Source organism: Jaculus jaculus, chromosome 7 (assembly GCF_020740685.1).
Source record: "Jaculus jaculus isolate mJacJac1 chromosome 7, mJacJac1.mat.Y.cur, whole genome shotgun sequence".
NCBI lineage: Eukaryota > Metazoa > Chordata > Mammalia > Rodentia > Dipodidae > Jaculus > Jaculus jaculus.
Window position 1 is genome coordinate 149,793,767 of NC_059108.1, and position 16,211 is coordinate 149,809,977.

Below are 16,211 nucleotides of genomic sequence, written 5' to 3' on the forward strand. Positions count from 1 at the left end.
AGTTATCATGGCCCACCCACCAACCTCATGGCCTTCACTCTGCATTTACCACTGAATTCATGGACAATTATAGCTGTGTGGTTCTTGGCTCTCTCACTAGATTATAAAACAGGGAGGTTTTGATCACTACTATTGGCAGAGCCTCCTCAAAGTGTATACATGCTGGCTCTCAACAGGTGCTCAAAGAACACAGGACATCTCTACTTGTAGGTCTCACTATCCCTCAAATCCAACAAGTATGAACACAACCACAGGTAACACACACCTGCAATCCTAACAATTTAGGTGGCAGAGGCAGGAGGCTACTAAATTCCAAGGCCAGCCAGGGCTACATAGTGAATTCAAAGGCAGCCTGAACTAAAATAGATACATTAATGTTGACTCCATACAATCAATCTACTATGTCCTAGACACAGAATTCTACTGATCATTTTTTATACCTTCAGTCCAAGTCCTTCAATTTGGCGTTCTGGGGATTCTATTCTATTTAGTCTGGTCCCATCTTAACACAGCCAGTATTGTTTTTGATTCTCCCTTGGTCATGCCCTTTAATCCCACCAGCCTGTTTTCCTAAAAGGTTAAGTCACAAGGACCGAATAGGAAGCATTCATCAACTACCTCCCACTACGCTGATCTTGTTCCCCTTCAAAATGCAGCAACCCAGCCCAGCCACATCTCCAAGGGCCTACTGTCACTCTAGCCTCACATTCCTACATCACTTTTAGCTTTTAGATTACTTCCTGATAGTAAGACCAAGACAACTCAGAATCAAACAAGTCAGGCATGGTGGTGCAAGCCTTTAATCCCAGCATTTCTGAGGTAGAGGAAGGGAGACTGCTGTTAGTTTGAGGCCATCCTAAGACTACATAGTGAATTCTAGACAGCCTGAGCTAGAGCAAGACCCTACCTCCACAAACAAGCAAAAAAGAAAAGGAAAAAACAAAAACAAAAAACAAACAACCAAAAAAAATATACACTGAGCATAGCTCTGAAAACAGAGCAAAGCTAGTGTGTAAAAGACTTAAAAAAATGTAATTCTTTAGATTCAAATAGTCATTATCAAGTTCAATCTTAGCATGGGAAAGCAAAGGATAAAACAATTTTACACTTTAAATGCCTCTCTCCACTCCCGCTATTCTTTTTGAGACAGAGTCTCTAGTAGCTCAGGCTGGCCTTATTAGACTTCTGATTCTCCCACTTCTACCTCCCAAGATATAATTACAGACACGAGCCACCACACTCAGTTTACACCACCATTCATTCTTCATTCTAGGAAACATTGTAAATCATCACTAGCAATCATGAAATAAATTATACTAGCAGATGACATTTTATTGAGAGGCTAGGGTTAACTACCTAGCAAATAACAAGTGTGAACTCTTTGAGGCCGAACCCAGAGACTGTGTGTCCTCAACTTTGAAGATTGGGTGACTTACTAGGAATGAGAAAGAACATGGCATACACATCGAAGGTTATCATCCGTGTGGCGATGCATATTCTTCTATATAGATAGATATATTAAAACAGGAAATTATGGTGACTGGTCAGCAGTGCAATGTTGCAGTTACCTTTGCATTGCTAGATAAATACCTGACCAGAAGCAGTTACAGAAGGGGTTTATTTCAGCCTTACAGATCCAGGGAAAAACACCATTAATGTGGAAGAAACTTGTTTACTTCCATAGATCCAAGCAGAGAGACACCAACAACTAGCACCTCTAACTGCTCTTTTCACACTTTAGGGAGACTCCAAGACACCCCACACCTGCAGCAACACCTCCTCCAGCTGGGTTGCTAGTCACTCAAATTACTCAATCAAAATACCTCAGGCTATAGGTGGACATATATTCACATTCAAACCACCATGGGGATTCTATAGGTCCCCAGATTATTTCACTTTATTTCTGTTCTAAGGTCTGCCCTCCCTACTAACACTCCCCTTACCCTCACTCAACTAGTACATCAAAATCTTCAAGTGTATACAAACAGTGGTGAGAGGGAAACTAGATTTGTTACTTGTCCCTATTCACAACCTACAGAGCCTGGTTGGCACTAAATGTATGGAAATCCTGCTTCTGACTCCCAGTGCTAAGACTGCAGGTGTGCACCACATCCAGCTTTGGGGAAGCTCATCTAATTTGATTCTCGTCTTGCTTTATATGGATACTGGGGTACGGAACACAGACCACCAGGCAAGAGCCTTTAATGGCTGAGCCATCTCTCCAACCCCACCTAGTTTTGAGACAGGACCCCTCAACCCACTGAAACAAGAACATGCTAATTCACTTAGATTGTTAAGACTGGTTAGCCAGCAAGCTCCATGATATCCTGTCTTGTCTCTTCAGTACAGGTATCACAGGCATGTGCAGCAGCACTATTTTCCTTCCCCCCACTTTCTTTCCTTTTGGCTCTCAGAAATAGAAGTTCAACTGAGTGGTTGGGGAGATAGATGGCTTAGGCTTTAAAGGTGCTTGCTTGGAAAGCCTGCCAGCCCAGGTTCATTTCCCAAGCACCTACATATAGCTGGACATACAAAGTGGCATGTGTGTCTGGCATTCATCTACAGCAGCAAGAGACAGACTCTGGTGTGCTCATATATACATACACATGTATATTTTTACATTCAAATAAATTAATTTTTTTGCTTTTGTTTTTTGAGGTAGGGTCTCACTCTAGCCCAGGTGGACCTGGGATTCACTATGTAGTCTCAGGGTGGCCTCGAACTCTTGGCAATCCTCCTACCTCTGCCTCCTTAGTACTGGGATTAAAGGCGTGTGCCACCACACCTGGCTTCAAATAAATTGATTTTTTAAAAGTTCTTCACTTCTATTTATTTGCTTATTTGTGTGACACAAAGGTAGAATTTGGGTGTGCAAGGACCACTTGCCATTGCAAACAAACTCCAGATGCATGCACCACTTTGTGCATCTGGCTTTTTGTAGATCCTGAGGAATTGTACCCATGCCGTTAGGCTTTGCAAGCAAGTGCCTTAACTGCTGATCCATCTCTCTAGCTCCCCAATTTTTTCCAAAATTCTAATAAGTATATTGTGTGGGGCAACGTCTACAGTACTGCCTACCATTTATACACAAACACACACACCTGAAATAATAACAGCAAAAGGCTGGGATGTAGTTCAGGTGATAAACAGTGATTGCCTAGCATGCACAAAGCCTTGAGTTCAATTCCAAGTACTGCATAAACCAGGTCTGGCGGCTCACATTTATAATTCCCACATTTGGAAGGTGGAAAAGAGGGGTCAAGTTCAAGGTCACTTTCAGCTACATAGTGAGTTGGAGGGCTGCATAGGACACATGAAACACTGTTCTCAAAGAATAAGCAGCAAAGTTTAGAGTCACACAGCTACCCTTGATAAATTTCTGTCTTAGTCCAAGGTAGATAACACAAAGTTACCACAAGCTAGGTGGCTTCTCCATTTCTTTCTTCAAAGGCTCTTACTCTGCATCCTGACAGGACTTGGGTACTTGGGAGTCTTTTTTTAAAAAAAAAATAATAATAAGGGATTTGATTCCATTCATTAGCATTCTACCCCCAGACCTACATCACATCCCAAAAGCTCCACTTTCAAATATCAATTTATGAACTTGGCAGTATAATAGCCACTGCAGAGGCCAAGTCTCAAATTCACAAAAAGAAATCCCAAGCTAGGGCTTGAGATGGCTTAGCAGTTAAGGCACTTAGCCTGTGAATCCTAAGGACCCATGTTCAACTTTGCAGATCCCAAGAAAGCCAGACCTACAAGTGAGACAAGCACAAGGGTGTACATGTTCACTAGGCGGCACAAGAGTCTGGATGGAGTTCAATTGTATTTGCTGAGGTCCTGGCACAACAATTTTCCCACGCTCTCTAAAAAATAAATAATTTTAAAAATCCCGGGCTGACTAACACCTTGCCAAAACAGTGATCCTGAGGGCTCTGGCGACTCACTGGAGGGATGTGCAGTGGACTCCAGCTATGGGGCGGGGCTGGCAACAACCGCGAGCTTCCCGGGAGCCCTGGCTGGTTTGGCTCTTTGTTCTTTAGACTCCATGCTAACTGCTTTGGTTTTGGGGCTATGTTACAGTGATGTGTCGTCAATGTATCAATATGTTCACGACCTAAGATCATGGTCATAGAGTGTGCTTTTTTTTTTTTCTTTAACTGTTCAGAAAAAAAGTAAATTACAAATACAAGATTAAAGTGAAAAAAAAATCCTGGGCTGGAGAGATGACTTAGTGGTTACGGCGCATACCTGCAAAGCCTAAGGACCTTGGTTCGCACCTCCAGGCCCCACGTAAGTGAGATGCACATGGTGGCACGTGCATCTGAAGTTCATTTGCTGTGGCTAGAGGCACTGGCAGGTCCATTTTCACTCTCTCTGGGTCTCTAATAAATAAATAGGGCTGGAGAGATGGCTTAGCAGTTAAGGGACTTGCCTTCAAAGCCAAAGGACCCAGCTTCGACTCCCCAGGACCCACGTAAGCCAGATGCACAAGGGGACGCATGCATCTGGAGTTTGTTTGCAGAGGCTGGAGACCCTGGCGCACCTATTCTCTTGCTCTCACTCTCTACCTGCCTATTTTCGTATCTCTCTCAAATAAATAAATAAAAATATCTAAAATAAAGTAAGTATATAAAAACTTTAAAAGAAAGAATAAGAAATGAAAAAGAAACCCCAAGCTACAATAATCCTTGCATAGTAGTTGGGGCATAGCACTGGCCAGAAACAAGATAGAAGTCTGCCCTCATGAATGTCACCACTTCGAGTAAGGAAAGTCAAATGAATAAATACTTCTGCTTAGCAAACTCAACACAGGTCACACCACCAGCTCAGAGAAAACACTTCTGGAGGCACATTTCTTATTACAACACTCAGGAGTATCCAGGCCCAAAAGATAGTCACTATGATGACTAAGAATTAAAACAGGGTCTGGAGAGATGGCTCAATGGTTAAGGATTCTGTCTGCAAATGAACTCTAGGTGCATGTGACCACTTGTGCATCTGGCTTATATCGGTACTGGGGAATTGAACCTGGGTCCTTAGAATGAGAGAATTGATAAGCCCTCATTTAGTTTTTCACATTTTGATATTGAATATAGTATAATTTCCCTCTTCAAAGAAGGTAACTTCGAGTAACAGAAAAGTATTCAGCACTGAAATATCTCAATCACACAAGCCATGGCTCAGGGTCCATTGTGGAAGAGGTGGTGGAAAGAATGTAAGAGGCAAAGGAAGGGTAGGACTCCTTACAAAGTGCTCCCTCCAGACACAAAATGGCCTAGATATCCATGACCTCACAGTGCCTAACACTACCTATACAAGACCATCCTAAGAGGAGGAAAAGATCATGACATCAAGATACAAGAGAGACTGAGAGGAGGGGGAGGGGATAAGATGGAGAGTGGAGTTTCAAAGGGGAAAGTGGGGGGGAGGGGGAATTACCATGGGATATTGTTTATAATTATGGAAGTTGCCAATAAAAAATATTTTATTTTTTTTAAAAGTAACTTCGAGCTGGACATGGTGGCACATGCCTTTAATCCCAGTACTCGGGAGGCAGATGTAGGAGGATCGCTGAGAGTTCAAGAACACCCTGAGACAACATAGTGAATTCCAGGTCAGCCTGGAACAGAGCAAAACCCTACCTCAAAAACTAGAAGTAACTTCCCTGGACTACAGTGAGACCGTAACTCGAAAAACCAAATAAATAAATTAATTAATAAAATTAATTAATTGGCTCCAAAAATGCAAGCTCATTAGAAAAAATTTTTGATTGTGTGCCCATGCCAGGGTCTCTTGCTGTTGCAAAGGAACACCTGTCTAGTTTCACTTGGACTGGGGAATTGAACCAGGGTAGGAAGACAGGCTTTGTAAGCAAGTACCTTTAACTGTCAAACTATCACCTCAACCCCTAATTTCCTTTTTAAATCTTGACTCCCAGGAAACTTAGTAGGGTTGACCATAATGCTTCTGTTTTTTGCTGTGATTCTGATGTCTTATTTTCGCACCAGTTTACTTATCTGTTAAGTTATGTATGCATGTAGATTAGTTAAATTTCAATTCCCCATGCTTTCCATTTTAGGTCATTGGGTTAACTTTGACAAGAGCCATTTTCTACTCATCTTCCAAACATACACTAAAATAACACAGTGCCTGGTATTTGGTCCTTTGAGTGGAATTAATTTGCACAAGTAATTAACCACACTAAAATTCACTTATGTGTTGGAGGGGGTGGCTTAGCAGTTAAGCACTTGCCCTTGAAGCCTAAAGACCCTGGTTCAAGGCTCGATTCCCCAGGACCCACATAAACCATATGCACAAAGTGGTGCATGCATCTGGAGTTCGTTTGCAGTTGCTGGAGGCCCTGGCAACCCATTCTCTCTCTCTTCACTACAAACAACTCCAGATGCATGCGCCACCTTGTACATCTGGCTTGTGTGGATCCTGGGAAATCGAACCTGGGTCCTTTGGCTTTGCAGGCAAATGTCTTAATCACTAAGCCATTCCTCCAGCCCCATTTTCTATCTATCTGCCTCTTTCTCTGTTGCTATCAAATAAATTAAAGAAATAAAATAAAAAACATTTGCTTGGGCTTCAGAGGTGGCTTAGTGGTTAAGGCATTTGCCGCCAAAGGCAAAAGAATTCAAGCTCAATTGCCCAGTACGCATGTAAAGCCAGATGCACAAGGTGTCTAGAGTAAGACCCTACCTGAAAAAGCCAAAACAAACTAACTAACTAACTAAATTTGAGGGGCTGGGGAGATGGATCAGTGGTTAAAGGTGCTATCGTGCAAATCCTGCCATCCCAGGCTTAATGCCTAAGTACCCACTATAAAACCAGATGCACAAAGTGGCATATGCACCTGAAGTTCATTTGCTGCAGAGGCCCTTGTATGCCCATACACAAATTCATTTCTCTCCCTTCAAATAAAGTATTTTAAAAGATTTATTTTAAAAAGTCGATTTGAGGATCAAGAGTGTAATTCAGTGGTAGAAGAGATCTTGTCTAGTATCTGGTACCTGGGTTCTTCCCCAGCACGGGGGGGGGGGGGGGGGGGGATCAAGTCTACTGCTTCCTATTACCATATAGTAACTTGTAAAGTAGAATATCTTAAAACAGGCTACAGTTTAGTAAAGTAGCATGTTAACATGTATGAAGTCCTTCATTCAATCTCCAGGGAGGGGATTTAAGCCAAAAATGCAGGGCTGGAGGGCTGGCTTAGCAGTTGGGCAATTGCCTGCAAAGCCAAAGGATCTTGGTTTGATTCTCCAGGACCCATGTAAGCCAGATGTACAAGGGGGCGCATGCATCTAAAGTTCATTTGCAGTGGCTGGAGGCCCTGGCACATCCATCCCCCTCAAAAATAAATAAATATATTTTTAAAAAACCTGCAAACAGCTTAAGCTAGCTGTGGTGATACACACTTGTAATCTTACCTAGGTCAGGAGGAATGCCATGAGTTTTAGGTCTCTTCAGCTATAAAATGAAGGCCAGGCCAATCATTACAAGATCCTGTCATTGTACAAAAACTCCAACCCAAGGTCAGAGCTATGCCAAGCCCATATGCTTAGGCCAGAGCACTGTGGGGAGCAATAATGTGATGATTTCCCTGAAAATTCTCTAGTTAGTGAAAATCAATCAATCATAGGGCTGGGGTGTGCAGCTCAGTGGATGAGCACTTGCCTAGTGCTGCAGTCAGGTTCATACTGCTAGCAGAAATCACCCGACCAAGAGCCGCTTGTGTGTGTGGGGGGGTTATTTTGGCTTACAGACTTGAGGGGAAGCTCCATGGTGGCAGGGAAGGCGACAACATGAGCAGAGGGATGGACATCACTTCCTCGCCAATAAAAGGAACAGGACAGTGTGCCAAGCAATAGCAAGGGGACACTGGCTATAATACCCATAAGCCTGCCCCCCAACAAAATACTGCCTGCAGGAGGCATTAATTCCTAAATCTCCACCAGCTGGGAACCCAACATTCAGAACACCTAAGTTTATGGGGGACTCCTGAATTAAATCACCACACCTAGCATGTGCAAAAGCTCTGATATAAGTGTACAGTAGCTGTGTAAATTCCCTTCCCTCATTTCTGCAACACTTCATGACAAAAGCAACCTGAAGAAGTAAAGGTTTATGGTGGCTCATAGGTCAAAGGTTCACCTCATCAAAGTAGGGGAGTCAGTGTGCCAGGACTTGATGCAGCTGGCCATTGTGTCCCAGTTAAGAAACAGAGTGAAAAAAGGAATATTGGTACTTTCTCCTTTTTATTCAGTTAGGGACCCCAGCCCACAGAATGATGCTGTCCACGTTTAGGGTGGGTCTTCCCACACTAACTAATCCAATCTAGGAACTTCCTCAGACATAGAGAGGCTTGCTAACTAGGTGATTCTAGATCCTGTCAAGTTGACATTAATCATCACTAGCCAACAAACTCCCAATTTCTTTTTTATTTATTTGACAGAGAAAGGGGGGGGGGGGACGGACACAGAAGGGGCACACCAGGGCCTCCAGCCACTGCAAACGAACTCCAGATGTGTGCAACCCCCTTGTCATGTGTCTGGCTTATGTGGGTCCTGGGGAATCGAACCTGAGTCCTTTGGCTTTGTAGGCAAATGACTTAACCACTATGCCATCTTTCCAGCCTGAACTCCCATTTTCTTTCTACCATTTCCTAGTAGTATAACAGTAGTGAAACTGTTTTCAATATCCGTCATGTTTACGATTACAAAATTTAAAAATGCAAGGTCTGAAAGCCAAGCATGGTGGAAAACACCTGTAATCCCAGTACTCAGAAGGCTGGGACAAGAGACTACTTTAAAATTTAAGGCTAAGTGGGGGTTAGATGCAATTCAAAAACAAATACAGGGATGGAGAGATGGCTCAGTGGTTAAAGGCACTTGCTTGCAAAACCTGACAGCCCAGGTTCTATTCTTCATTACCCATGTAAATCCAGACGCACAAAGTGGCACTGTGGCACACATGTGCAACAGCAAGAGGCCCTGGTATGCCTATTAATTCATTATCTCTGCTCGCAAACAAATTAAAAAGAGAGAGAGAGAACCAGACATGGTGGCACACGCCTTTGATCTCAGCACTTAGGAGATAGAGGCAGGAGAATTGCCATGAGTTCTAGGCTACCCTGAGACTACATAGTGAATTCCAGATCAGCCCAGACTAGAGTGAAACCCTACCTGGAAAATCTAAAAGTATTTTACAAAAAAAAAGAGAGAAAGAAAACGTGGACTGGAGAGATGGCTTAGTGGTTAAAGTGTTTGCCTGCGAAGGACGGACCCAGGTTCAATTCCCCAGTAGCAACATAAGCTAGATGCACATGCAGTACATGCATCTGGAGTTCGTTTGTAGTGGCTAGAGGCCCTGGCGTGCTCATTCTCTATCTGCCCCCATCTCTAATAAATAACTTAAAAAAAAAGGTTTAGTTATTTTTGACACAGCTATTATATTCAGTCTTTCTTCATAGTCAGTCTTATGTTGCAGCATTCAGTTTAAACTATAAAATTTTCACATTTGCCTTTTCTTTCCATTACAAGTAAAACACAAAAAGTAACAGTAACTGGAATCAGAGGAGGAATGAAAAATAATGCAGACTTTAGGGAATGCTCAAGGTAGTAATGATTCTGCTAATAACCTGTCATGAGTAGTTTCCAGAACTTGATATAACCCTACAAACAGAAATGTCTTTTCAAATACCCTCTTCCTAGGACCAGGCATAGGTGTTTGCTCAGTTTCTAAATGTACATTCCAAAGGCCTAAAATAAAATCCTAGTGGTTACGTAGGCCAGGAGCCCTGAGCTTTCCCAATTGAGACTTTTCTGTTGGAAAAGGGAGTTGTTAGTCATAGCCAGGGAGAGAGTGAAAGAAAAGTTAATAACCTGGAGAGGGAAAGTCAGAGATTGTAGAGGCCTTCCCAGTAAACTGAGGATACTAGAGCCACCAGGTCAAGATTGGGACCTATGTAGGTCACTCAGCTGATATGATCACTCTGGACGACTTTTTTGGCTTGGGTCTATGGAAATTTATGATTATGGCAGCTCTACTTAGTGATAAATAGCACAGAAAGATAAATCACGGTTGGAGAGACGTCTTAGTGGTAAAGGCACTTGTCAGTGAAGCCTAAGGACCTAGGATTGATTCCCCAGTACCCAGTCATGAAAGTAACTCACAAGGTGGCACATGCACTTTGAGTTTTCAGTGTCTACAGGCCCTGCTCATTCTCTATCTGCCCCTTTTCTCGCTCATACTCTCTCTCAAATAAATATATTTCTTAAATTCATTAAGATAAATACCAGAGGATTGGCAAACTGAAAAAATGTAATACTTTAAAAATTTTTTTCTTTTAACTTACTTTCGTGCCAGTGATTTTTGTCACAATTTTGCTCAACAGAGCACAAAGCCCTTCTGTAGTATTATGAGGGAGATACAATATCAACAGCCTTAAAGCCACCTACGTTTTTCTCAAAACTGGACATTTAAGAGCTTTGCAGTATCTCATTTATTTATTTGACAAAGAGAACGAGTGCACTGGGGCCTCTAGCCACGGCAAACAAACTCCAGACACATGCGTGCATCTGGCTTACATGGGTACTGGAGAATGGAACCTAGATCCTTAGGCTTCGTTTGCAGGCAAGCACCTTAGCAGCTAAGCCAGTTCTCCAGCCCAAGAGCTTGGCCTTATTCATTACCTTCCTTCCTCAACCCAATGGTTAATTAAGAGGCTCAGTTTATAATTAGTTCTATAAAATACAAAGTCACTCATGCAGGACACGAATGAATATCTAGAGAAAAATAGGTTAACACTAAACCTGGTACCTGTCAACAAATGAAATGCTATCCAATATGTAAAGGAAAAAATACACAAGTAAATGCAAGCCTGAAAGTAACATTCAAAGAATACACAGGGATTTTCAAAACAAGCTCCTATTAAAGCACTGAAATATGTTTAAGTTAAGGGAGCCTTATGTTTCTCTCCTACTAAATATCTGCACCCCAGGATATCTTACTTTTACTAACAATTTTTATATATGCATGTAATGTACTGTGATCTTAATTACCTTCTCCTGTCTCCCCCCTCCTCCTTTATTTCCCTTCCACCGAACCCTTTCCCAACCAGTCCCTCTTTACAGGATACTACTATTCCATCATAAAAATGGACAAAGTAGTTGGGCATGGTGGTGCATGCCTTTAGTCCCAGCACTAAGGAGGAAGAGGTAGGAGGACTGCCATGAGTTCAAGGCCACCCTGAGACTACATAGTTAATTCCAGGACGGCCTAAGCTAGAGTGAGACCCTACCTCAAAAAAAAAAAAAAAAAAAAAAAACTGTGATGACAATAATCTACCAAAGAACTTCATTCTCACATTAAAAATTTGCACTGGGGGGCTGGAGAGATGGCTTAGCAGGTCAGCCTGAGCTAAGAGTGAGACTGCCACAAAACAAACAAAAGCACAAAGTAGATGCTACTACATGGATGAGTTTTGGAAACATGTCAATACAGACCAAAAGGCCATATATTATGTGATTTTGCTTGTATAAAATGTCTGGAATAGCCAAGCTTAGAGACCAGAAAGTGGATTAGTGGTCCCAGGAACTGGGGGATGACTGTTAGCAGGTGTAGGATTTCTTTCTAGGTAATGAAATATTGTTTTAGAATTATTAGATAGTGGTGATGAAGCAGCTTGGGGTGGCTCAGGCCTGTGATTCACTGTGAAAGCCAGAGTCCATCAGTAGTGTGACATACACACAACACAGTGTTGGTTGCATAATCTAGTGACAGAAAAAAAACTGAACTGTATGCGTAAACACCACCATTTTTTTTTTTGTAAAGGGGAGGGAAGAAGGAGCAGGAGCAAACCTGTAAGGATCCTCTCAGACCCCAAACCCTCTGTGTATATAATGGCTAGATTCTTTGCTGCAGTTTCACTTAAAGCACACACACCACCCACAACACACATATACTGTCAATTCCAGAAAGTTCAAGGAAAAAAACAAAGACACCTACAAAAGCCAAATATTTGGTTTCTGCAAACATGCTGACTCTCATTAAACTACGTGTTTTTTTTTAAAACCCACATTATTTTTAAGTAGGCTCTTTCACTAGAATTCATGCTGCCAAACTAGCAAGCCCTAGGGATTCTGTCCTCACCTCCCTAGGGCTGGGATTACAGAAGCACACCACTATTCTTTTTATGTGGGCACCAGGGTCCTCATGCTTGTACAACAAGCACTTGAGTGACTGAGCCATCTCTCCCAGCCCCGCTACAATTTTTATAAGGACTCTGTAACTAGGTTTGGGGCTCATCTAATCTAATGGATTAATTTAGTAAACCACAGTGTGGTTGAAAACTCATGTCTAGGATCAAATAAGATCAAGTGCAGGAAAGCAGTTAACACACTACCTACCACAACAACAGATTAAAGCACACACACTTAGCTTAACTAGCCTGCTTTGATTTCTTATTATATTATTCTATTTCAGTTCTGAAGATTATTTTTCAGAATTTGAACTTGGGACATGTATAGATGACCACACACTACTTAGCTTCTCTTTGGTAATAACTGCGAACCACAAAAGCAAGGAAGGAGGATAGCTTACCACAAAACATGCCTGAAGACACAGACCATTCCATGATATTCCCATCAAATATTCATAACCGTCTTTTTGCAGAGTACTCAGCAACACAGTAGGCAATAAAAGCTTTCAAGAAATGGGCATTAAAATAACTGCAAGCTGTGTCTGTATCATTGTGTGTAGCTAGTTACACAGGGGAAGTAACACATGAACTCAATTGTAAATTAACCTACATTAGCCAGGTTCCTCTTTCTCCCCTAAGCTGGCTAAATCATTGCCAAAAAAAAAAAAATCAAACAATGCCACATACCATTATGTATGTAGATAAGATCATATATCAAAGGTGTAAAATAGGTTTGCTTTCTAAGTTTCTGTAAAACTAGTATGAGATTTATGTGGTTAATGTATTGCAATTCAAATGGAATGTTTTTTCTTTTTTGGACTGTACTATGAGCAAGGTTCGGGCAGTGCCCTTATGAGCGCAGAGCTCCCCCAGCTGTCCCGGGACCCCTACTGGGGATATATTTGGCCCCACAGCCATCAGGGATAAGCTATTTCTCAGCACTGAACTTGGTGAGGCCTCACTTCTTTGAGACAGATCTTTCGACGGCCAGGAAACCTGAACTTGGGCTCTGGGACAGGACCTCAATCATATGCTCTTTATCCTGCAGCTTGGTGCAGATCGACATGTAAACCGGGCCAGTGTGGCCAGTGTGCCCTGGGGCTTCCCAAAAGCACACTACATGCCTGTTTGGAGCCTAGACTGGGAATACGTATATCCACCAGCTAACTGTCTCCAAGGTCCCTCAGAGCAACCTATACAAGCAACAGGTTATGTACATTACCAAGGAGGCTGCTGTTTGCACATGGGGCCACCAAGAGGAACTGGTAGGCTTAACTGCATATCAAACAGAATCTTGAATTGGCAAATTCAATTAAAACGTGGTGGCACATGCCTTTAGTCCCAGCACTCAGGTAGCAGAGGTAGGAGGATCGCTCTGAGTTCAAGGCCACCCTGAGACTACATAGTGAATCCCAGGTCATCCTGGGCTAGAGCGAGACCATTCCACGAAAAAAAAAAAAAAAAAATCTATACCTTCCTCCTCATTCTGTTTTTGCTAATGAAAACCATGGCTTTTAGTTTTAACATGTCAGTATACAAAACATGTGTCAGTCACCAAAATATGTGGTAGGCATGATTTGATTACAATTAGGTACTGCCTAATCGTTAACTACTGCTGAACTCAGGACTACTATCTCTAACCAGAAATTCAGAGCATCGTCCTTAGCATTTCGTACTAGATTTCCCAAATAATCCTTCGGCTCAGTCAGTCCTCTCTGAATCATTGAACGGTAACAGCTTTTCTGTTCAGTCTTCATTTTCTACTACATTCACTCAAAGTCACAATAACATTGAAGCGCCACTTAAACACTTACTGTTACATTACATTAGGGGCTCTACTGCTTAAGCCCTGCATCTAACGTAGCCATCATAGGGACTGCAGTAACTAGCAGTGGTAAAACCTCAGCAATGTAGCAGGGCAGCAAGAGAGCGTAGTAATCGGATACTGACACGACAAAACCAGGAGCCAACAACAGCTTTCAGTTCTAAACTGGAAACGAAGACGGTATTTATACATGCAGATGACACTTTTTTGCCTCAGATTTTCTCTTTGACCTCCAACAAGAGGCCTTGATAAAAGACGAAAACCCATTGGCTTCTTAAGACTTCTTTCCACAGAAAAAATAAAGACAGCTTCCTTCAAGTTTAGGAAGTTAATCCAATACCCGCAGCAGAGCCAAACACTTAAAGGGCCACGCAAAACAGAACCTGCCCAACGCCAGCCCCTAGCATGGTCCGAGAACCTCTAACTTGCGCCCGGACAGCGCGGGTGACAGGCGCCAACCGTCGCCCGGGCGAGCCCGACGTGCGGTACCAAGTCCCGCCCCGCGGCGGCCGGGGGCAGCGTGACCGCGGGCAGGGTCGCGCGCGGCGCGGGCGGAGTCCGACGGAGTCCCCGCCCCCGCGCGAAGGTCCTAGGGGAGGCTGCGCGGCCGGGGAAGCGGGGCGCGGCGCCCCCCGGAGGCCGGCGGGGGAACGGCGCGCGCCCCGCCCGCCCGCCCCGCCCCGCGGCCCGCCCGACCCCGTCAACGCTCGCCGGGCAGGCTGGCCCCGCGCGGGGCGGCGCCCACAACGGGTCGGCAGGCGCGTCCGTTGGCGCGGGCGTGGCGGCGCGCCCGGCCCCTCCCTCGCCGCTTGCCCTCGCTCAAACTACGCCATTGCGGCCTAGCCGGGCGGCGCCGCCCCTCCCCCTCCCCCTCCGCCGCCGCCGCCATCTTCGCGGCCCGCCGCCCCCGCCGCCGCCATCTTTTGGGGCCGCCATACTTGCCCGGGCGGAGAAGATGGCGGCGCCCATCACACACATAAAACATGGCTTCCCTTCAAAACAAAAACATCCCGGGCCGCGGAGCGCGGCCGGGACTCACCTGAGGACCACATGGTGACGGAGAACTCGCCCTCCAGGGTCTTGATCTGCACCTGCTTCTGCTCCCACTTCTTGTTGCCCGGGTCCGCGCCGCCGCCGCCGCCCGCCGCGCCGGCCCCGCCGCCCAGGTAACTCTTCTTGCCGCTCTTCTTGCCGCCGCCCTTCTTGACGCGGCCGCCGCCCGACGAGGAGCCGCCGCCGCCGCCGCTCTTGCCGGCCGCCGCCACCGTGACGAGCGTCTGCTCGATGTAGTCGTCGTCGCCGCCGGCCGGCGCGGGCACCGGGATGAGGATCTGGTCCTCGAAGCCGTCCTCGGCGCGCAGCCCGTCCGAGTCGTCGCCGCCTACCACCTCCTCGCGCGTCTGCACCAGGATCACCTCCTGGTGGTGGTGCACCTGGCTCGGGTCGTCGGTGACGAGCGGCTGCAGCGCGATCATGGGCGGGTGGTGGTGGTGGTGATGGTGGTGGTGGTGGTGGTGGTGCCCGGCGTGCCCGTGGCCGCCCCCGCCGCCGTGGTCCCCGCCGCCGCCGTCCTCGTCGTCGTCGTCCTCCTCCTCCTCCTCGCCCACCACCGTGGTCTCGATCGTCTCCACCGGGATCGTCTCCACCTCGATCTCGTGCAGCTCCACGATCTCGGCCGGCATCTCCGAGCCGTCAGTGGCAATGTAGAGGGTGTCGCCCGAGGCCATGGCTGAGCAGGGATCCGCCGCCACGGCCGCGGCGGCCTCCGCTCCTGGGCTGCGGCGGGCGGGCGAGGAGGCGGTCGGCCGTGGGGAAGGAAGGCAGAGGGAGGAAGGCGGCCGGCGGGCGGGCGGGGGGGAGAGGGGGCGGGCGGCGGGGGAAGGGGCGGGCGCGGCGGCCGCGGGGCTTCCCCGCCTCCCTCGCTCGGTGCGCCCCGCGCTCGCTCGGCCGCTGCTGGTCCCGCTCCCCGCCCGACTCGCCTCGCTTCGGCCGCCCGCCTTGGCCGCGCCTCCTCCCGCCCTCCGGGCCGGCGCTACGCTTCTCCCTTCCTCTGGCGCCTCCGCCTCCTTCCACACAAATACCAACTCCTCAACCCCGAGCCCAGATCTCGCCGCCGCCGCCGCCGCCGCCACACTCTGCTCCGGCTTGGCCTCGCGAGACTTCCGCGCTGGCCTTGGC

At 46.0% G+C, this 16,211-nt stretch overlaps 1 protein-coding gene and 1 pseudogene across 1 annotated transcript in view; both read right to left on the bottom strand.

Moving 5' to 3' along the window:
- The window catches only part of Yy1 (YY1 transcription factor), a 30,887-nt gene extending 15,066 nt beyond the window's left edge, over positions 1–15,821 (bottom strand). The window contains exon 1 of the mRNA XM_012950405.2: positions 15,073–15,821. Within this exon, the coding sequence (XP_012805859.2) occupies positions 15,073–15,760 (688 nt within the window). The 5' untranslated portion in view covers positions 15,761–15,821. The remainder of the gene's footprint in view (positions 1–15,072) is intronic.
- On the bottom strand, positions 13,374–13,489 carry LOC123462588 (annotated as a pseudogene).
- Positions 15,822–16,211: the final 390 nt, after the last annotated feature.